General features: G+C 37.3%; 1 protein-coding gene across 1 annotated transcript; it reads left to right on the forward strand.

The window, feature by feature from the left end:
- The first annotated feature begins 1439 nt into the window (after window positions 1-1439).
- Window positions 1440-21208, forward strand: npffr2a (neuropeptide FF receptor 2a). The gene is made up of 4 exons (XM_055039804.1): window positions 1440-1703; window positions 7721-8055; window positions 15455-15554; window positions 17477-21208. Exons 2-4 carry the CDS (start codon window positions 7728-7730, stop codon window positions 18330-18332), a joined length of 1284 nt encoding a protein of 427 aa, XP_054895779.1. The 5' UTR covers window positions 1440-1703; window positions 7721-7727; the 3' UTR covers window positions 18333-21208.
- The last annotated feature ends 1952 nt before the right edge of the window (window positions 21209-23160 follow it).

The raw sequence follows: 23160 nt of genomic DNA on the forward strand, positions 1-23160 counted from the left end.
TCAGAGGATAAGAACCACCCGCGGTGGGTGAGAAGGGATTTTTTTTTTTTTTATATATATATATATATATATATATATATATATATATATATATGCTGTGTTTTTCAGAGAACTGAAGGTGACATAATTACTTGATTGTGCTATAAAACGGCACCATGTGGCTGGAAGACACATAATACTGCCGCTTTAATAAACTGCACTGGATTACATAATTTATGTCTTTATTTATTGTGTGTATTCATGGTTGTTTGCCATGGGATATATTAATGACCAGCCAGAGATATGCAGGCCTGTCAAAAACTTCATTCTAATTGAGATGCAGATAATTACTATCAGGCTCTTAAATCTGCGCCTTCCACAGCAGAGGTCAATATAAAGTTTAATTACATACCAATCAATCAAATATTTTCTCCACTCTGAAATTGCATATTTTTAATTAGATTTCTAACCATAACATGGATACAGTATGTTGATCTTGTCTTTCATACCACAGTCATGTTTTTAAAATGGTTCTGCAAAGTGTTGAATAATGTGCACCAGAATCTCCAGGCAGGCACTCCTGCATAAATCTGTGTTTTACAGAGGAAGAAGCTTTTATATTCCCCAACACACTTTAAGCAAATCCATGACAACCAGCATCTTTTCTGTGGCTATGAAGCACAAAGAGTCAGTCTGATTTGAAGACAATCATTTCATCAGCCCCCTTCTGTTAAGCTGACTTTGGATTGTTTCACACTCACAACTGATTTGACTATAAGATTTGGTAATTTCATAATTACTTGACCTTCTTTAAATTTGACCCAATGAAAGGATTTTGGGGAATTGTAAAGTATTTGTGTGATCAGGAAACTTTGACTGCGCAGAAGTTTTAATGAAGATATGCCTCTAGTAATTCTGATCTGAAGGATATAATTTGAAATGAGCTGTACATATTTCTGAGCATCTACACTTCCATGAAACAGTTAATCAGATTTTTGCTTATGAAGTTACAGAATGCTGCAACTCGCAACAGCTCCACCAAAAACGTGTCTAAACTTTGTGTGGGTTTGAACAGTTTGTTTAGTTTGAAACTAAAACGTTAAATAGAAGTTGATGTAAGTGTTGCTGCTGCAGCCACTTTGCTGCTCAGGCTGGCAGCATGTTGGAGGAGCTCTGCACTTTCACACATTTTATTCTTGTCAAACTTTCATTCCTGCATTTTTGTTGGAAAATAGTTTTTTGGGGGAGTAGTATATGTTAAAGTACTTTGCTGTTAAACCATCTCATGGTTTTGTTTTGATGGATAATTTTAGAATCCCATTGGATATTCTGAGGAATGTCTCCCACTTAAGGCAGCCTCCTACTCTCTCTTTTGACTTTTTAATATCAGACTCTCTACCAGCTGGAAGAGATCAAGAGGGGCATATCATTCAACCATTGCCCCCCGCTAATCCCTCCTCTCCGCTGCAGACGTCAGCGCAGCGGCAGCGGCGGACGGATGGCGCGGCGCGCCGCGGCGCAGCGCAGCCCTCACTCTGCGCGCTGCCTGCGCCAGCGACGCACACGAAGCTGGACTGAGACTGAGCGCAGCTCGGCGGTTTCATTCCTGAGCTCATCGGTGAAGCTGCTCCTTCAATCTATGTCTGATTTAAAGGAACCTGGACTCTTTTTACCGCTGCTCAAGGCGCATCTCTGGTTGTTCGACTTAACTGGACTCAAAGCAGGTAAGACGTCATATAAGGAGTAAAAAAATAATAATTTTATAATATTTTATGTAATAATAAGATCTGATCACACAAATAAATGTATGTAGCTACTTCTTTACATCTTGATGCGGGTTTCAGGTCAGTAGATTAGCGGCTTCTTGCGTCTCGTTTCCCTCCCCGCCTCAGTGCGCAGTCATTACTTGGTGACAGACTCCTCTTTGTGTTGCGGGGATCAGTGAAGCGCGCCGGGACCCCTCAGGTCCCTCTGGGTCCCCGGTGCGCTTCGCTACAGGAGCGCAATTAGAGGAGCAAAGTTCCCATGCAGGGAAAGGAGAGCGCATGAAAAGCGCAGCGGCAAAGCAGTTCCGGGCGCAGAGACTGTTGGCACAGCATGCGGTTCTCTCCCGAGTTCAGGGCGAATCCCAACTAATGAAGGGTCAGCCTGATTACAGGAGGACATTATGGTGCTGTTGCAAAATCACATTCAGTGATTGAAATAGTTTCCACTCTTATGCATGTTTCATTTAAATGATTTCCTCATAATTCAGTCATAACAATCAAAGTGAACCAAAAATGTCTCTGGTTCTGATCATGAACGCCCTTCAGTGGAGGTGAATCAAACCTTCATGCCAAAACTTGAGCGAGTTCATAATAAGACAAAGCAAAGCAACTCACACGCTGCAGCAGCAGTTATGAAACAGTGCCAGTTACAGTAAGATTGATATTTTGTTTCATTTGAAGATTTTGCAGAAACATTTACGGTGTCCTGTGATTGTAAAGGAATAAATAAATAAAGAGTCGCAGCCTGGTTATGTTGTTACTAAACACTTTTTGCTGTTTCATGAAGCTCCTCTGCGTCTGGCTGCTTTATGAGGTTCCTGCAGATTAACCTGCCTGCAGTGATGCTCTGAGCTCTTAATGAGATTCCAGCTGATGACAGCTGTTGATATCACCTTTGGGTGCCAATTTGTGGACAATTTATCGAGGAACAAGAAGAATATTGAAATACCAGTAAAGATAGCATGAAACCAGTTGTATCTGATGCTGTGAGTTTATCTCTCTGTCCTTTTCGGTTTCATTTATCCTCTGCTGCTTGTTGCTTGTTGATCTGTGTGTGAACAAGTGATCTTATCGATTCAGCAGCACGAGGTCTCAACATGTGAACAAGCTGCTTTCTGCAGACGTTATCTGCACAACTGGGTTCAGGAACAGGAACTGGAGTATAATGGACGTCTGGTGTTAGAAGCAGACAAAAAAAAATTACAAAAATGATTTCAGTCTCCCAGCTGTTTCAGAATATTTATTTTATTAACTTACTCTGAGCGGCTCTGATTAGCATGATGGTATTCAAGTCATAAAAGGTCGGCATTAATAATGCTTTAAACAGAACCGTGTCCCCAAAAGGGAATTTATATCACTGCAACATTTATCATTAAAATAATCTTTTAACTAAATGTAGTTTAATGCAAGTCAGATAAAAAAGGAAATATCTGGTTGTAGATCAGTTTGAGAGGCTTTAATGCAGCAGAGAGAAAAGATGAAGGAATAAGATCCATTTTATTCCAGAGTTTTTATCAGGAAAAAAAAAAAGTCTTTCTCTCACACTGAACTTCCACAACCACAGCACTTCCTGCTCAACTTATTTAAAGATTATTTATTTAAGATTTTTGGGTGTAATTCCTGACTTTAATTAGGATTTCCAGCATGAGAAGAGCCCTCCAGCTTATCCTAAGGTAGTTTAACAAGTTTCCCAGGGCAGTTAGAAGAGAAACCAGCCCACAGTATGACCAGTCCACTACTGTGCCTTCGGGGTATTAGCTGGTTCTCCTCTTACTGACTTTTATATTTATGCTCAGACCAATTCTGACTCTTTGTTGCCAGAAATTTCAATCTTGTGCTGCATTTACACACCGCTATTTTATCCACTCATTTGTGCAGAAAGTCTGGTTCGTTTGTGGAGGTGTGAACGTAAAATCGAGCTCAGATGTGAACTAAAACTGAAACTCTGGTCTGAGTTTAGTTAAAGGGAACTCTGGTGTGGTTTCAATGCGAATCCAAAGTGGACTGGAGACCACTCCAAAAGCAGGAAGTGGCCTACAGCGTAGGGCATTCTGGGTAAATACAACAACGTCCACTCAAAATGTTTTTGTCTTGTTTCCTTCTCTGGTTCTTGGTGCAGCGCCCCCACAGGTGAGGAGGGGAACAAGTTTTGCTTTTCTTGGTTGGTTTGATGCAGAGCAGTGTGAAAATGAACCACAGCTGCTGAAAATGTATCAAATGTTGTAATTTTGGTTCCTAATGAAACCAAACTTACCAGACTATAAGATGTGAAAACAACATTAGTCTCGACTCCAGTTAGAATTCAAGCTGAGTTTATTAAACTCCATTTGTTGATATTTGTGTTACTACTGAACACATGATCTGCAGATGGTGATGAAATGCTGAGGATCTGGAGATGACAGTGAACTTTGGATCTGGTTCAATTTGACCTTTTACCCAACAGCCAGTAGCTGCATTTACATATAATTGTACAATGTGACATTTGAAATATAAATTTGCTTAATGAAAACACGGCATTTAAGAAAAAGACCCTGTTTTCCGATACAAAAATTTTTGTGCCAAGATGAATTTTATTTTGGATTTTTTTGTTGTTGTATTGAAATTCGTTTATTTCACAAAACTATAAACACATTTTTTTGCATCACAAGAGACACATAATCAACAAGCAGATGTTGCCACTGGTGGAAACCACAAAGAAGAAAACAACAGGAAGTGGTTGGAGGATGATGGTGCAGCATGTGTTTTTTTTGTAACAACTTATCACATAAACTTATTCATGGGTGATTTTAGTTGCGTTTCTTTTAATGGAAAAACTGCAATTGCAAAATTGCATTTTCTGAACATTAGCAAAAATATTGATGAAGTTTTGCACTCATTTGTAATTGGAACACAGCGAGTGACTAAGAAAAATATATTAACAGTTTAAGAATATATAAACAGAAATTTAAGAATGAACTAATTAAAAGTTCTTAGAAATTTGAAATCAGTTTTAAGAAGTGAAGACTAAATGAAAAAATTCCCTCTTTACAGGGATAAATAAGGGTACAATGAGGTTTTTGTAAAATGATAATAATAATATCTTAATGTTGCATTCATTTCCTGTAGCATAAATCTGCTTGAGTGAAGGACGGATGGATATTTCAATATTTCATAGTGTGAGATCATACTGATGCAATAAAAATGGATTTTTCCTAATGTCTTCTACCAGTGGGACCAATAAATGTGTCTGGAGCTGTAAAAATGTCATCATTATTGTTCACAGAGAATATATATTAATGCAAACAAGCTGCAGAAGAAGAGCAATATTTCTGTTGCTGTTTCAACAGGCGGCCACTAGGTGTCGTAACTCCAGAGCCTGTTGGACAGGACCTGAACCAGTCAGTCTTAATAAGCTGATGTTGTGCTAATCTACGATTGATATTCCCAAAAATAAATAAAACACGGCGAAGCTGTGAGGATAACAACTTTGATAAAACCAAACCAGTTAAAAGCAACATGCAGTAAAACATGATGCTGATTTTCCCCAAAAAGAAAATGTTGGATCTGTTATCAGATAATACCAATTATCACACATTAATCATTACATCTGAGGTTTGCAGCTGCTTAAGATAACAGGAGCATGAGTTGTTTTAATGGCTGCATGAATAAGAGAGAAGATTTTTGTTGTTTCTACATTTCTTATGAAATCAAGTAATTTACTTGGTAAAATAATAGAAAAACTCACAATGAGATGAAAAATGTGTCAAACATCAGAGCTGGGTCCGTCTCTGAAATGTTTACTTCAGCTGGTAATCCGTTTATGTAACTCATCCATTTCAGTGGCAGAAGGCTGGGATCAGAAATCTGCTCTGATTTAAAAACACACACACACACACACTGAAACACACACACACACACACACACTGAAACACACTGAAACACACACACACACACACACACGCACACACACACACTGAAACACACACACACACACACACACACGCACCCTCCTGCCCCCACCCCTCTCCCACACACGCACACACACACACACACACACACACACACACACACACACACACACACACACACACTACAACAGAAAGATTATTATATCTGGTGTCGCTCGTCTTCCTCTTGACAACAGTTTTCCTATGGGGTTAAAGGTCAAAGGACTTTTCTGGTTGAAGAAAACTCCTCTGACACCTTTGGCTCCAAAAGCTGCAGGAAAATAAAACTGTCCCCTCCATACACTGCAAAAACACAAAATTGTACCAAGTAATTTTGGTTAGTTTCTTGTTCTAATGTCTCAGTGCAGTTGAAGACGCTGTACTTACAAATTAACTTTTCACAAAAGAGCTTGCTTTAACTCCTTGATATTAAGCAAACAAATACTAGTTCCATTGGCAGATTTACAAGTTATTACATCAAACTTTTACTTTTTCATAAATAATAAAGAATTATGAACTTAAATGTTTTATATTTTGCTGAAAAGTCATTTGCAAGTATTTTTTTCCTTACTTTTCCTACAACACGTCTTCCTTCCACTCAATTTTCTATTCAAATGTTTGGACGCAGAACTCTGAACACCCAACAACTCTGCAAAGGAAACCATGAAGACTTTTGAGGAAAGTTCTGACGCAGTGAGGAATTATGTGCCTTTGTACGGTTCTTCACTAAATAACGTTCATAATAATTAGTCAAACTCCGAACGGCGTTACTAACTCCACTGTTCACTGAGGAGGCAGAAATGTGTAGCAATCTGGGCTGTATGTGAAAACAAACTTGCCAAAACTACGTGACTGCGCTGACGGTTTGACTTCAGATGAAATTTGTGGTATTGATGTAGCTAAAGGCTAATTTGACATCTAATCTGCTGCTTCCATTTGGTTTCCTGTTCAACTGGTCAAACTGGGAGAGAATCTCACCAAATCTTATTAGTTTATAGACAGCAAAGCAAACAGCTGCTGCTATAACAAAATCCAAATAAATCGCTCATTTCCTTTCTGTGAAAGGGACTGTTATGCAAAATTCATATTTTGCAGGTTTTTGTACTTCCATTTGGGTCTCAGCTGTTCCTATCAACAACAACAAAAATAAACATAAAACATCCAACTGGTTTTAGCTTTTGGTGTCTGGAAGTTACTTAGCAATCAAAGCTTCGTTTGGTCATCTGGTTTTACTGCTGTTCAATGGCTGCTGGAAAAGACAAATGATTAGTTGTTGACTTACCATCCAGAAACCCTTTGCTGTATTTTTGTTGGTGGTGCGGAAGGCTCCACTTCTGCTTTTCAAAGCATTAAGGATGTATAACCATTTCCACATGTAAGTAGTGGCTATAAGCAATATATCAACTAATCGCAAGACAAATTAAGCGAGCTCATTATTTTCCATTTGCACGGTTTGTAATTTTTCTTTTCCTACCAAGAGCTGGATAACTAAAGCATCAACCATCTCCTTTTTTTGAAGACTTTATAATTTGTATTATTTGTCGTTTCTGTTGTTTTATTTATTTTGAATATTTAAAATGTGTCCAGTTCCAGGCTTAAATGTTTATTAAAATTTAAAGTTCTTGCATTATTTGACCTGAAAACAGTCTCAGAACAAAAACAAAATATTATTGTTTATCACAATAAATTTTGGGACAATTTGTCGGCCAGAAAAATGTGTCATCGTGACCAAATTGTGAGGAAAAATTGCAGGAAAATCAGAAAAAAATGTGGGGATTTTGTGGATTTGTGATGAACTGGACAGACTTATCCATGCAATTTGGAGTCTAGAGGGCCACATAAAATGCTACAGTGGGCCAGATTTGGCCCCCAGACCTCGAGTTTGACACATGTGCCCTCAAACATCTCACTGTGAAAGAAAGGCCAGAAGTAAGCAGACAAAAAGATCATCATCAAGAATGATTTTGTGTGTAAAATGTTTTGTGTAACCCGTTCCTGTTTAAGGAAGCACAATGAGTCACCTTGACTGAAAATTGTCTAATTTTTCAGGTTTAAAATGAACGAAGGACTAGAGAGCAACTCCACTCAACTGTACGACAACTGGACGTTTTATAAGTCCACGGCGGAGTCGGTCACTCCCAGGAGGAACATCACGTATGTTGGATACTACCTGCACCAGCCGTCCACCGCCGCCATCTTCATCGTGTCCTACCTGCTGATCTTCGTGGTGTGCATGGTGGGAAACGGAGTGGTGTGCTTCATCGTGCTGAGGAGCAGAAACATGCGGACTGTGACGAACCTTTTCATCCTGAACCTCGCTGTGAGCGACCTGCTGGTGGGGATTTTCTGCATGCCCACCACTCTTCTTGACAACATCATTACAGGTGAGCAGAGTGTGAAACAGAGCCTGGAATGGGCTGCAGAGTTGCTAGCATCAATTTTTTACCATCGATTAGGTTGTGTTTATTCTTTTTTTTATTAAAATAACTTGGCAGGATTCTGGGTTTCAAAGGAAAAATATTTTACAGGTTTAAACAACTTTAGAGCGTAAGAGGGTTAAAACGCCTCATCTGATCTGATGTTTTGTTGTCTGACACTTTTCATCATAACATTTAATTTTCATATTTAATCTCAGATTCTCTGGTGGATTCTGTGTTCAGCAGCCGTTAAGCTGGAATGACGTCTTAATTAACCTTTGGACTCTGCATGTGACGGTTCTCAGTCAGATTCATCCTCTGCTTTTACTGCAAACATGTCAAATTTAATCTTCGCCGCTGTAATCCATAACCAGGAGAATGTGTGTGACGATGCTTTTCACATGTCAGAGGTTTTCCATAATGCGGTAAGGAATAGATTTTGTTTCATATTTATACTGACCTAAAAACAAAAATTAAGATTCAGTGACTTAAATCAGAAATAATGCTTAAGATACATTTGAATATGGTCATTATTACACTGCAAAAACACAAAATCAAGTATTTTCAGTATAATCTATAGTGCAAATGTCTTAATAAACTTAAAATAAGAAAAAACTAACTTCATTTTCCTCATGTTATCAATAAAATAATCTGTCATTAAAACTAGAACCTTTTCATTAATATTAAGGAATTATTTTTTTAAAGCGAGCTCCTACATGTTGCTGAAAAGTTGATTATAAGTTTTATTCACACCTGATTAGACAAAAAATGCTTGGTAAATTGTGGGTTTTTGCAGTGCAGAGGTAGAAATAACGCCGGTGATTTTGGTAATAATGAATTGTTAAACTAAGAATATTCTTCCTACAGCAGAGGATTAGGAATATTTTAGATAGAAAATAAAAAAGGAGAAAGAAATGTCTGCTAAAAAATTCTGAAATTTTAAGATTCATCTCAAAAAATATTTTAGACAAAAAAAATTATTAAGTTTCTAAGTTTCAAAAGTCAGAAATTCTTAAATTTTCACTGTTGAAACACAGAAATTTAACGTTAAAGTTAATGTGGAATAAAAATGCAGAAAAAGTGAAACATTTGAGGAAAAATGGTTGACCTTTTGGTTTGTGTTTCATTGTTTCATTGTTTTTTTCTCAACTTTTCTCTGATGTCAAATTGATCCTTCTGTGATGTGATCAATGTATAACCATTTAAGCATTTTTTTTTTACAATATACCATTTATAGATGCTTATTGTGCACCGTAGTAATGGTGTGTAATAAGCACCATAAAAAATAAATAGATATATAAAAAAATAAATGTTTTCACTAGAAAATTTATTAGATTAATATTTCTGAGGTTTTTTTCTTGCAAATTTTCAACTTTTTAAACTAAAAAATTTTGGAGATTTGTTTTCGCAGAAATTTTTACTCCTTTTTTTTTCTATCTATAGCAGCCCCAAAACGCTGCCATATATATTTCTACTGAAAAACGTACGTAAACAAAATGCTGTAAATATTTCCGTGTGGAGGATGATTGGTGATCTGACCTGCAGCCGATGTTCTGGAGGAAACAGACCAGATGATCAGCGTAAACATGGCGGCTCTGATGCGTTCCTGACGGTCTGCGGTGATCAAAGCGAACCCTGCAGGGAGCTGATCTTTTCAGATGTGATGGAAGAAAGTCTTCAGTGCAACACCATGGATTTTCACGCAGTCTGCTAATTTCACCCGACAGCTGTTAGTTGAAGTCACAGATCTCCCATGATCCTCTGTGGCAGCGGCGGCGGTTCGCAGGCTTTATGCTGGTTGTCTGCGGGAGCCGCTGGGCGTTCTCACTCTCTTTGAGACGACACAAAAAATACGTGTTAGATGTGGCGACTTACAGCAGCAGGTCAGTTTGACAGGTGTAGGCAGGTGAATGTGTACTTATCAAAGCTGATATTAGCTAATTAATTTAGAAACTGATTGAAATGATCAGTTTTATGATAATAAGCAGGAATCTGTGGCAGATTGACACAATATTGATAATATTGATACCAAATCGGTATCGATTCAGATTCCCTCTCGCATTGTTGTTCCTAAACCTCAAACAGATTTTGTTTTGATTTGCTCTTAAATTATAATATTTTGTTTTTCATTGTTACTGTCATGCTTTATGTAACATCTTTTGTGGACATTACAAACTTTGCCCAAATTCTGTGTTACGTATGAATAAAATAAATAAAAGGAAAATAAAAACACCTACATGTCAGAAGTTTGATGATATCAAATTTAAATAAAATGTATTATCTGTATTTGTACACTGGAAAAATAAATAAAAAATCACAAGTATTTTTATCTAGTTTGTAGTGCAAATAACTAAGTACACAGACAATTAGACAAAACTGCTTACAAGTAACTTTTCATTGTTTTAAGTCAATAACACTTTAATATTGATGTAAGTTTTAGACATGTTTCTCCACCTTAAAGAACCAAACATTGGATTAGAAATAAAAAAGGCAGGTTTGATTATCTGGGCGTTTTTTCCCCGAGTTAGCATTTCTGCAGCACATTCTGTGTTGTAATAGTTCAAAAATCATGAAAATATTATCTATATTGGAGAGTTTTCAACCAGGCAAGCATCTTAAACATGCAGGTTCTGATCCATTTTCCATAACAACGTAATAAATTCAGAGCTGCATGGAAACGAAGATGCAGCTGCTAATTGGGGCAGAGACAACAAACATGATACATTTTAATTTATGCCATTTAAAAACATAATAGTGCAAGAACATATTCACAATAAACTTTAAAGTTTAATGAACATTTAACTCTGACATTTTAAATATCCAAAATAAATAAACAAAACAACAAACAACTAATAAAATGAATTATGGAGTCTCTGTCAACAAAACTGTCCTTAAAAAATAGTTGAGTTCAAAGCAACAGACTGACGATTTTTATGATCCAGGTTTTGTAGAGAAAAGAGAAAAACAATAAATCATACAAATGGAAAATATTGAGGTTATTTGAATTCACTGTGCGATTAAATTATTTATTGCGACAAGATAACCACGATTTATCTCCAGAACCTTCTTCCTCCAGGTCAACCGCGCTCCGCTCCAATCTCACTGTCAGCAGTTTTTCTCTGGGCGTTATCACCAAGTTCACAATCTCACAGCAAGATCATTTCAACAACTTTTCACCATAAATGTTGTGACAGCAGCAGCAAAAGGCTCATGAGGAGGAGCAGAAGAACTCAGGAGGCTTCACTATCTGCGCCTCATAAATAATTCACCGCATTTGATCGGATGAACTTCCTGGCTGTTGATTCTGCAGATCTGCAGAAAAGTGCAGCTTTTATCGCAAAGTGTTTTTTTGTCTTGTTTTTTTTACAATAAAAACAATTTGGGTGTTTTTATTGTAAAATTTATCAAACATCATGTAAAACAATAAAAAATAAACAAAACTTATGCCTCCTGTTGGCAGTGAAATAATAAAAGCTGCAGACACGAGTTCACAGCTTCGCCCTCCACATCCTCTCATCTGTTTGTCTTTTTTTACCACCAATCTTCCTACAACAAGAACATAGATCTCTCTAGTTCCTGATTTTGGTGAATGTGATTTAATTCTGGCATAAAATGCAGTAAGCTTGATTAATTATCACTGATGTCTTTTTGATAATTGTATTAAAAAGCAATGTGTTAGGGCTGAAACAGTTAATCTTTTTTTTTATTATTAATTTGTGAACTGATTAGTAATCAATGAATCATTAAGTGGAGTTATTAAATAAGCATCAGAGAGGGAAAAACACACATTCATGTTTAGGGGTGGGCGTTTATTGTATCATTTATGATTTATTGTGATAAATTTCTAATCGTTTATGTTTTATCGACATGATGAATCAAAATTAATGTTTAAAAAAACCCTGTGCATTTAGTTTTTTTGTTGGTGTTTTCTCTACTGTTTGTTCAATGAGAGCATCAATAAATACCAATAAATTATAATAAATATATGCAGCTACTTTGCAGTTTAGTGACACAAATCAAACCTCTTTATGTGACTGGTGTCCTTTTAAATTACAAATGCTTGTTTCTCAAGTGCAGTATTTGTTTTTGTGATTGCTGTCTCATTCACTTACTTACAAAAATGCTAATAAATATTTTTTATCTGCACTTTTATTACCATAGAATCACAAAAAATTGTGATTAAACTTTATGTTTATATCTCCCATGCCGATTTGTGTCACAAATATCATCTTTGCTTATGTATTTCTAAAATTTGCTCATATTTAGAGGTTAAATAAAAATGAAAGAAAATCAAAGAAATTGAGAAAAAAATGAGACAAAAGAAACAAAAAACAGGCTCACTGGGTGGAGTAGCAATCCGAAGGTTAACGGTTCAATTCCAGCTTCTTCCTGTCAATCTGCCCTCATATTCAAGCACTGAACCCCAAGCTACTGACAGATCGGTGCATGATTGGGTGGATATGGCTGTAATATCAAGAGGTTTTAGAGGATGCCTAGAAAAGTAATATGAAATCTCGGTCTATTTGACATTTATTTGCTGCAGAGAAACTCCTTTCATATCTGAGCAAAATGCTAATAGAAAAAGCAGTGGTGTGGAGAAAGGGGTCAAGTTGAAGCAGACGGCACATTGAGAGGAAAAAAAGGCGCATCAGGGACTCAGCAAGCAGAAGGCAAAAGGCTTGTTTACGTCACAGAGATCAGAAACCGAGGAAGTCAAAGAAATCAGTAAATCAGAAACGGGTCGAGCTCATCAGACGTCCAGCCGCTCTTCATCTGGACGCTTTGTGATCAAAGACTCATGATCTCTGCTGCGCTTCGACACGGCGGCGTCCGGGCGGCGAAGAGCACGACGCCGTGAGGTCTGGAAACAGAAGGTTTTTCATCTGGATGTCAGAACAGATCGACGTTCATCAGTCAAAGGCCCGGGTGTCCAAACTGTGGGCCGGGGGCCGTTTCTGACCTCCGCACCGATCCCGTCCAACCCATTTCAATTCAACAGTGACAGACATGGTTGATCCAGATGCAGTTGTGGAAAAAAAATCCTCTTACTATGAGATACGACTAAAAATACTTGACTTTTAACAGCCACATTTTTTATGTTCTGTTTAAGTTCATGGTAAATGAACCACATCTGTCTGTCTACTCAGAACCAGACCTTCGTCCACAAATCTGATTTTAATTACGTCATGAAGCTTGGATAAAAACCCACTCTTACTGTTATAAAAGAGTCTTCAGGATCTACGACTTGCACATTCTTTGACTAATGAAGTTTATTTGTTTCAATAAAACTCAGTTCATAGCTCAAGTTAAAAAAAAATCACAATATGTCTTTATTTCGTATCATTTTTCTTGACCAGTGAGTTTTTTAGTTTTTACTTGGGATGTTTTCATACCTGATAGTCCAGTAGACTTGGTTACATTTTGTACTAAAATGACATGAGATTTATTTCAGAAATTTTTTGGAAAGTCAAGGATATTTCTGAGCTCAAAAAGTTGAAATTTGAGAGAAAAATTCACATTTTGATATTAAAATGAAAATTCTGAAAAAAGGTTTGAATTTTTTTTGTGCGATACAAACACAGATGTGACATTTACCTGAATCATCGCTTTATCACTGTTGATATGAATGTTTGTGCTGCTGTTCAGAAGGTGAACCGTCTTTATATTTTGTTTAGATTTGAAACGTTAGTCATCATACTTAAAACCCTGGAGCAGGAAAAATAATGTTCCTCTCTACATACAACTGCTATTAAAGAGTAAAACCTCAGGTCACAATGGTTCATATTCTAAGCCTGCCCAGAAGTAGGTGTTGCAAAGGGACTCTGGCACAAGCCTGATTGAAGTTCCCTCTTTTGAAAGGATTACAAAGCTGAACGTGTTGCTCTGAGATTCTTAAGCTTCCTTTAGAAAAACAAGAAATGGAAGGGGAGGACGAAAAGCCCAAAGACGAGGCGAGAGCGAAGAAAACACTAAACAAACGCTCCTTTCACTCACAAAAGATTTCCTCCAGCTACTTTTAAGCACAGGAAATCCTATTAAAGTAAAGTCAATTCTATAATTTACTTTACTTTCTTCATCAAAAATACAAACCAGAAACGGCTCCCACTCAGTTCGCTGCAGCGTTTCTGATCAGCTGGAGATCCAGAGAAAAGGAGTTATCCAACATTTCTTTGTCTTTTTGTTTATTATTATTGAGAAGATAAACAGAAAATCATAACACAAACTTGGAACTGACAAATTAAGTTTGAACTTAAAAACAATAAATCGTGCAAACGGAAATGATTGAGTTTGTTTTAATTTACCGTGTGATTATTTATTGTGACAAACCCACTTAGTCTCTGAAAAATATGACAAAAGAATTGTGACTGAGGATGAGTTGAGAAGTTTTCTGCAGGGACATTTTAATGAATTAAAAAATAACTAAAAGTGTTTTTATTTCGTCACAAACTGTTCAGAAAGTGAAAAATGAATTTTGCACACGGAAGAATTGGAATATTAAAGACCAACAAAATACAGGAATATTTTTGCTTAACTCTAAAGTCAATGCATGAAAAGCAGAGGATCTCTTTGGATGAGTTGACGCATCAATTTGCCCAACTGTCCAAATCAAAAATATCCCACTGATTTATGACGTTACATTATGAAGGATTTTGAAACGGCTCATTTTCCAGACAGCAAAAAACATTCAATTATTTAAAAAAAAGCAGCTGAGTGTTTAAGTAGTAGAAACTAAATGGAAATACAAAAATATGCCAAATGTAAATTTTGCATCATAGATCCTCTTTAAACCCACAAGGCACTGATGTCATCTCTAATTTCTGGACCAATCTCTTGATTTTGACATATTTCTTAATAGCAAATGAGGTATTTGAGCAGTTTCTACAATCCTTTTATTTAACTAAGCCATTAATTGATTGATTGATTGATTGATTACACTTGATGTGAATGTGCCAACATTCAGCCAGGTGGGTAATACTGAAACTGCAAAGTAGGATTTCTTGTAATATTTATATTAAAAGCTTCCAATCTTCGCTTGATTTAACGATTCATTTACTGTTTATTTTACTTTAGTAAAACCTGAACATTTTTACATTTGATTTTAAACCTTATTGCAGTGGGAAGGACAGGTTTAGGTATAAACAGACCAAAACCTCCATTAAACCTCCACCAAACGTGACGTTGCTAAAACACTTTTTGGATTTTTCAGTCCTCAGCAGGTAATAGTTTCTATTAAAGCTGAATGCTCGTCTCACTCAACCTTAAGTGCCCCATTAAGAGTCATAACTCGTGCTTCAGAGTGTTTCTGTCATCTTTGTGAACAGGCTCCCTGCAGTAAACAAGCTAAACGTCATTTTTCTGTCAACAGGATGGCCATTTGGAAGCCTGGTCTGTAAAATGAGCGGCATGGTTCAGGGGATTTCAGTCTCAGCCTCCGTCTTCACACTGGTTGCCATCGCAGTTGACAGGTAATGGTTTATTTCTTTCACTCATGGGTTTTTACAAAACGGAGGTTGATCGTAAAATCCACAAAAAAATAAAACAAGTCATAGTGACAAATAAACTGAATAAAAATGATCCCCTTCCGCCCCTCCACACAAACAAATGCAAGGAAAAAAATCTTAGATTTGGCTAAAAATTGTTTTAAAAATTAGCAAAAATATGAATTGTTATAATGAAGCTTCAGCAGGCATGTCTCCAAAAGATTTCTTAGATATTGGCAAAAAGAAAATACACCCAGGTTCACTTATAAGGTTTATATATACCAGGACATTTAGTTTCATTAAATAAAATGAAAATATGTCAGTAATAACGTTGGTGAAGCTGCTGCGCATCAATATGTGAAGCATCGGGATGTGATTTGTGATCTATTTAATGCCTGTTATTCAACTTAAGTAAAGGTTATTCACTTGGTACAAACACAAACGACAGCTGTCTTTCCAATAGGGAACATCCCAGAAAATCCAGACAGCAAAATGTTCAAAAGCAGCCAAAATATAAAAACAATTTTTAAAAATTTTACAAACCTCAGATTAATAAGTAATAAATAGTCGAGTTTATTAGAGTTCTCTTAATGAGAACAAGACTGAACAACTGTGACTCATTATTACAAGTTTTCTGGAAAAAATGGACGCCCTAAAAGCTATAACCTATAGCTATACAATGTATTTTTGCACGGTTCCATTTGAAATGTTTATTTTTGTATTTAGGGGGGATAATGCACACCAATGAGCATTTCTGTAAATGAGCCAGAAGTACCAAAATGCCACTTTTCACCTGCTGTCCGTGGACAGTGAGGAATTTGTCTTGCTAAAAAAAACAAAGAAAATACAACATGGTTATTATAAAATGCCAGCAAGGGTTTGACCTTTGACCATAGGAGCCTTACTATATCCACCCATTTCCTGTCTAACTGTTGCAAAAAAGGGAAGCTAGCGCCATAAACCGCCCAAAAGCCGCACGATGTTCCATCAGAGGACAAAATGGAGGGAAAGGCGACCAGAACCGTGAAGCTTAAAAACGAGCCGGTCTCCTCGGAGGTCAGGTGTCCAGTGATGTCACCGTCATGATGTGAAATCCAGAAGGTCATCAGCGCCTCCGGAAAGGACACATTAACTCCAAAACGTGGCGCCACGACTCAAAAGCACCTCATCAGACAGACGACCAGCAGCTTTAGACAGGAAGGGAGACGAAGAGCAGCTACTGCTAATAGCTGCCATGTTTATAATGCTGTGGCGAAGAATGCAGGCTGACAGCTGGTCACTTAACTAAAAGATTAAAGACTTTTACTGTTCAGTTATTGATCTAAAAAACAATACAGAGATTAACGAATGCTGTGCTATTGCTCTTTAGCCAATAAAACATTTTCTTATTCAAAAAAGAAACTGAATTATTTGCTAATTCACATCTATTGTTTTTCTAATATTATGCAAAAAATAAAAAAATTGCAAAATGTGCTAAGTTTTTATCCAATTAATCAATTAACTAATAGAATAATTAACTAAAGAAATCATTAGTGATGGCCATTGATGTGAATTTGCTTGATGATTGCATTTGACAAATTAAATGTTTATTTCTTGTTAGTATGATATTAATGTTTATTTCCTGTTGTATATCTTTTATGATGTAAAGCAATTTGAACTGCCCTCACAGCAAAAATAAAATCTTACCAAGTAATTTCTGTCAAGTTTAAAGAGCAAATAGAAACTAGAGACACTTGAAATAAGACAAAACTAACTGATGAGTCACTTCAGAAAGAAATGTGTTTGTTTTTGGTAAAAGTGAAAAACCACTGGCAGATTATTTCAAGGGAAAATGTTTTATCTGGAAATTTGCTGCTGAAAAGTGCTTCAAATAATCGACCCAAACAGAACCTTCTGTGTTCTTGCAGGTTCCGATGCATCGTCTACCCGTTCAAGCAGAAGCTCACCATTTCCACGGCGTCTCTGATCATCGTGGTAATCTGGGTCCTGGCCATTTCCATCATGTGTCCGTCCGGTGTGATGCTGCAGGTGACCAAGGAGCACACCGTCCGCGTCTTACTGGGCTACGACAACCAGACCAGTCCTTTCTACTGGTGCAGAGAGAACTGGCCCAACCAGGAAATGAGGAAGATCTACACCACCGTCCTGTTTGCGAACATCTACCTGGCGCCCCTGTCGCTCATTGTGATTATGTACGCCCGGATTGGGATTACGCTCTTCAAAACCGCCGTTCCGACGGGAGGAAAGCCGGGCGCCGACAACCGCCACAGCGTGTCGAAGAAGAAGCAGCGGGTGATAAAAATGCTCCTGATCGTCGCTCTGCTCTTCATCCTGTCCTGGTTGCCTCTCTGGACCCTCATGATGCTGAGCGACTACGCCAGCCTGACGGAGCAGCAATACAGGATTATCAACATTTACATCTACCCCTTCGCGCACTGGCTGGCCTTCTTCAACAGCAGCGTCAACCCCATCATCTACGGCTTCTTCAACGAGAACTTCCGGCGGGGTTTCCAGGTCGTGTTTAAGATCAGTCTGTGCGCGGCGGACGGCCAGCGCAGGAAGAGCTACTCGCACAGACTGCAGGGCAACTCGGTGCTGCCGGCCAACAACGTGCAGACGACCGTGGAGCCCATTTCGCTGAACAGCCTGGACAAGAAGGCTTCCAGGCGGATCCACCACGTCGTTCCTGAGCGGGAGCTGGTGATGGAGGACCTGGAGCAGGGATCCGGCAGCAGCGGCGGCGTGACGGCCGTGTCCATCTGAAGACGCGCCTTTTCTGAACTGTTATTTGAGGATGTTTAAAATTGGAATATACTGTGCCTACATAGAATAACACATCCAAAATGAATGGGGTTTAAATGGTGAGTAATATTGAGTTTAGACTTAAAACTAGTTTAAATTAGGAACGCACCGGCACATTTCCTTTCCACTTCCGATATCAATATCTGAGGTTTAGTATCGGCTGATACTGATCTAATACAGATAATATTTAAGATATAAATGAACCAAATGATAAATGTATTTTATGACACTTAAATACACCAATAGCTTCACAAGCTTGGCCAGACATTTTAAAACAACAACTTTAAAGGGGCAGTGTTATGTAAAATCAGCATTTTCAAGCTTTATATTATGTCATAATGTTAGTCCCTCATCAAAAACAAACTTGGAGTTTTGCCTTGACTGTTTCATGCATGCTCGAGAAATCATTTAATCTCCATGAGAACCATTCAGCCATGTAAAACGGCTGGTTGGACTTAGCCCCGCCTTCAAGGACAAAGCTCCTCCTCAGAGTTGAAGTTTCCAGGCTACTGAGCCACAGAGCAGCCCTCTCTCTCTTTCAGCTCCTTCAGACTAGCCAGCAGCAATTAGCAAAAACCTCTGCTGAGCTCATTATAGGAGCCATTTCTCAGAGCAACGCTGGTAAAACGTTAAAGGGTTAATAGAGGAGCCATGTTGTGATGACTTCCTGAAGGTGGAACATAAGAAAAAAAACCAGGAGTTTTTTAAAGAGACAGAGGCCCAATTTTAAGGCATTAAATTACAAAGACACATTTCTTTTACATCATATTTGGCATAAACAGCATTTTTATAATAACTGGGACTAACCTGCTTAGTCCCAGTTCTTGGCATAATTTTATGGCTTTATTGTGCCATGTGACAGGAAAACATAACACTACTCCTTTAATTTGTTCCGTCAGTGCAATTAGGAGTTTAACAAATAAATATAAAAAATAAATAGTAAAGAAACTGGCAAAAACATTATGTTGATCGTTTCTTAAATGGTTCAGGAAGTGCAATTAGGAACTCTAAATATGATGTATAATAAATCAAAAATAATGACTTTGCTCAGAGCATCGAATTATACTGAATAGATCTGCCCTGATGAATCAGCCACATTGACACTGATAATTGATTTTTTTCCAATATCAGGACCGATACAGATATTGATATCGGATCAGTGCCGCTCTAGTTTAAAAGTTACATTTATTCTTCTGAGTGAACAACCTACCTCTGCTGTTTACTCTTGAAAACATTTTTAACAAGCAGTTTAAATAGAGTATTCTCTCTTTGGTAAATATTTAATAACCACTTATTGGGGGAACTTAAAGCTCATTGTACCATTTGTATCGTAACTGTCACTTAAGTAAAACTAGAAGACTACTTCCTTATAAAAGTTTATGTTTTATTAAATAATAAAAAGAGTGAACATTTATAGGCTGAGACACCTGCAGAGCAGATTTCAAGAGTTTGAATGAAACATTTGATTTTGGTTCTAGTATTTGAGTCACGCAGTGAATCAGAGACTTTTTCATTATCAAAGAGAAAATCGGAAATTGATTTTGGGTTAACAACGCTTATTTTACAGTGGAGCCCAGAATGTTTTTCCAAAGTATTTTCGTCTACATAAAGACCAAAACAGCGGATCCAATTTGTTATCTGATTGGGTCGGACGGCGCCGCAGCTGTCAGAACACAAAATTAATCGGGCTTTACAAACTGTTAGCGATTCCCTGTGACTGGGTCGCCGAATGTCCGAAACTAAGCAGCGGACTGACGGGAATGTCCTGAACGGGACAGGAAGTGAAACACGGCGACAAAGTAAAACATCCACAAAATACAATCTAAAACAAAAATAAGCAAATAAAAGCAGAGGAACTAACTGGGCACACAGAAGTCTGATCTCGTACCTAAAAACACGGCCAGTAAATATTCCATTAGTGTCACTTTTTTGAGCCTTTAACACTTAAATTTTATTTATGACTAACTCATTCAAACTACAATATTCTTATTTATTGTTTCATAATGACAATCATTTTTTCGGAAAAACCAATAATCTGCTGATGGCCCTCAAACTAGTTTGTCAAAATAAATCTAAATTTTCTCTTGATGAAGGAATGACTACAGCTGCTCTGCTTACATCATGTTAAAGTTTTCAGTTTGAAATCTGCTCTGCAAAGACGCCCATAAATGTGTAAATACTTAGAGGAATCTCCTGTGAGCCTGCTGTGAATGAATGTGGAGAAGAAAAGATTTATTGTTGCTTTATTTTTATATGCCTGTGAAAAGTGATCCTGTAAAGGGGCCTAAGTGAAGGCCTTGGGGGGCCTCTGACCTGTGGTGTTGCTGTATATATATATTCTACATCCTGCAGAGCCTGAAGCTGTGAGCCGACTGCTGAGAAAAATCCTTCAAATGAAGTTTAACAGAATTAATTAGCTCTGCTTTCATTAGTATTTCTGAAAATTAAAAATAGGTGCATATTAAATATCTTTAATCAACATGAACAACAAAGATTCACGCCATTAGCTGATTTTATAAGCAGACAATCATAATGGCCCTCTGTGTCATGTTATATTCATAACTCTGGCAAACTGAAAGTCATCCTAATTAAAAGATTCAAGACACTCAGATCAATCAAAATATATAAAATTATTTTAACTTTACAACAACAGCTTCAGCTAGATTTATTTTTTAGGAACAACTGTGAGAGGATTAATCCATCAGTTAAACTCAATAAAATTAAAGGTTTATTTGAAAACTTTGATGACACACTGCAAAAATAAAAAATCTTACCAAGTACTTTTGGACAATTTTCTTGTGCAAATATCTTATTATACCACAGAACTAACAAGTAACTTTTTTAGCAGGATATAGGAGTTTATTTTAAGTAAATAATTCCTTAATATCAATTTATAAACAATACTTATTCCATTGGTAGATTATTTCACCTGTAACAGGACATTTTCTCCATAAGTGAAATAATCTGCCAGTGGAACTAGAACTTGTTTATAATCAATATTAAGGAATTATTCATGCAAAACAAGCTCCTATATTCTGATAAAAAAGTTACTTGTATGTTAGTTTCATCTAAGTGTACCAAGATATTTGCTAATTTAGATCAAATTTAGAAATTAGATCAAAATGCTTGGTAAGGTTGTGTGTCTTTGCAGTGCATCAATACCAGGGTGCCAGTTGCTGCTGCTACAGCGAATCTTGAAAATGTTTGATGTAAGTTTTCTTTCAAACGGTGGCTGCAGTCCGCTTTTTGTGTCATACTGAGGTCAAAGCTGAAAGTCAGCCAAGATAATTAGCTCATGCTGAGTCTGAGTGAATCTGGGAGTTTTTACACATCAGAGATCAAAAAACAAACCACCGTCTCAACAGGGATCTTTGAAAATAGCAGCAGCACAACAACGTCGCTCAATTCAGCACATTTTTCCATCTGAGTTGGGTTACAGGTCATGTTTCCCCCTTTGGGTAAATCTCTCGTGTTGAGACGTAGCTTCTGTCACCTTGACTTGACTCGTCTTTGTAAAACTAGTCAACATGCCCTCCCTGAACATTGCTTCTCGCTTTACCTGAGTGCCATCATTTGTTTGAAAGTCCTTCAGCCTGTAATTGTCTCTGCAGACCCTGTTGGTTTGTTTAAATGGTGATAATTAGCTGTTATTCACATGGATTGAAGCACATACTGATTGCATTTGTGAGCATTGTGTTTGTAGGTCACCAAGTGTTGCTGCATCATGTCTGGAGAACAAAAAATGAAGGTAAAAATATCAGATTAAATGTTCAGAATATAAATTTCAAACTCCAAATTATATTTTTTCACATTAAGATTTATTTAAAGGGTTTTTTTTTGTTAAAACTGCTGTATGTAACTTTTACAGATACATGATTTTTCCATAATTATTACAACTCTGCCATGTCATGGCAGTAGGTTTGAGACAGAATCTGAAAAAATTGATCTCCTCGACCTCCTCCCTGAGGAAGACATGCAAAAACAGGAGGAGGGTCTTAATGCTGCCAATCATCCTCAAGTATGTGGTTCAACTTACTATTGTTGAGCATATTGTGGAAAAACAACTCACTGTTACAGAAAAAAAATGTTTATCTGTCACCATGCTATGCTAACTAGCCTCAGCATTACTGGAAGTCTATCATTCAATCAATCAATCGATCAAGTTTATATATATAGGATATTTCAGCAAGAAGGCAGTTCAAAGTGCTTTAAATAATTCAAAAGCAATGTCGCAGAACACGCATCAATAATTGAAACATTATGTTTCGTCATCGTTACACATCAATGTTTGGTCATTGTTTCATTTATGATGAGGTAAACAGCTGGTTTTAGTATGGATTTAAACAAACTCGGTGTTTTGGCTGTTTTGCAGTTTTCTGGAAATTTGTTCCAGATTAGTGATGCATAGAAGCTGAATGCTGCTTCTCCATGTTTGGTTCTGGATCTGGGAATTCAGAGCAGAACCAGAAGACCTGAGGGGTCTGGAAAGTGATACAGCAGCAGATCTTTAATGTTTTGTGGTGATTTATAAACTACCAACAGCATTTTAAACCCTGTTCTCTCAGTGGAAGGACTTCAGAACTGGGTGATGTGCTCTAACTTCCTGGTTTTAGTCAGAACGCCAGCAGCAGCGTTCTGGATCAACTTTTTAGGCAGACCTGTGAAGACGCTGCTGCAGTAATCAATGCGAATGAAGATGAATGCATGGATGAGTTTCTCTGGATATTAGTTCTCTAATTCTGCAAACGTTTAATAAAGAGCGTGAGAGTGACTGACAGCGCTAAGACCT

The sequence above is a fragment of the Poeciliopsis prolifica genome, unplaced genomic scaffold (assembly GCF_027474105.1).
Source record: "Poeciliopsis prolifica strain line A6 unplaced genomic scaffold, Auburn_PproV2 SCAFFOLD014, whole genome shotgun sequence".
Taxonomy (NCBI): domain Eukaryota; kingdom Metazoa; phylum Chordata; class Actinopteri; order Cyprinodontiformes; family Poeciliidae; genus Poeciliopsis; species Poeciliopsis prolifica.

Bases quoted from the DNA above. Each gene is read 5' to 3' on its own strand.
- npffr2a (XM_055039804.1), top strand. From the start codon at position 7,728: ATGAACGAAGGACTAGAGAGCAACTCCACTCAACTGTACGACAACTGG. The intron at 8,056-15,454 runs GTGAGCAGAGTG...TTCTGTCAACAG, and splicing joins TCTTGACAACATCATTACAG to GATGGCCATTTGGAAGCCTG. The intron at 15,555-17,476 runs GTAATGGTTTAT...GTGTTCTTGCAG, and splicing joins GTTGCCATCGCAGTTGACAG to GTTCCGATGCATCGTCTACC.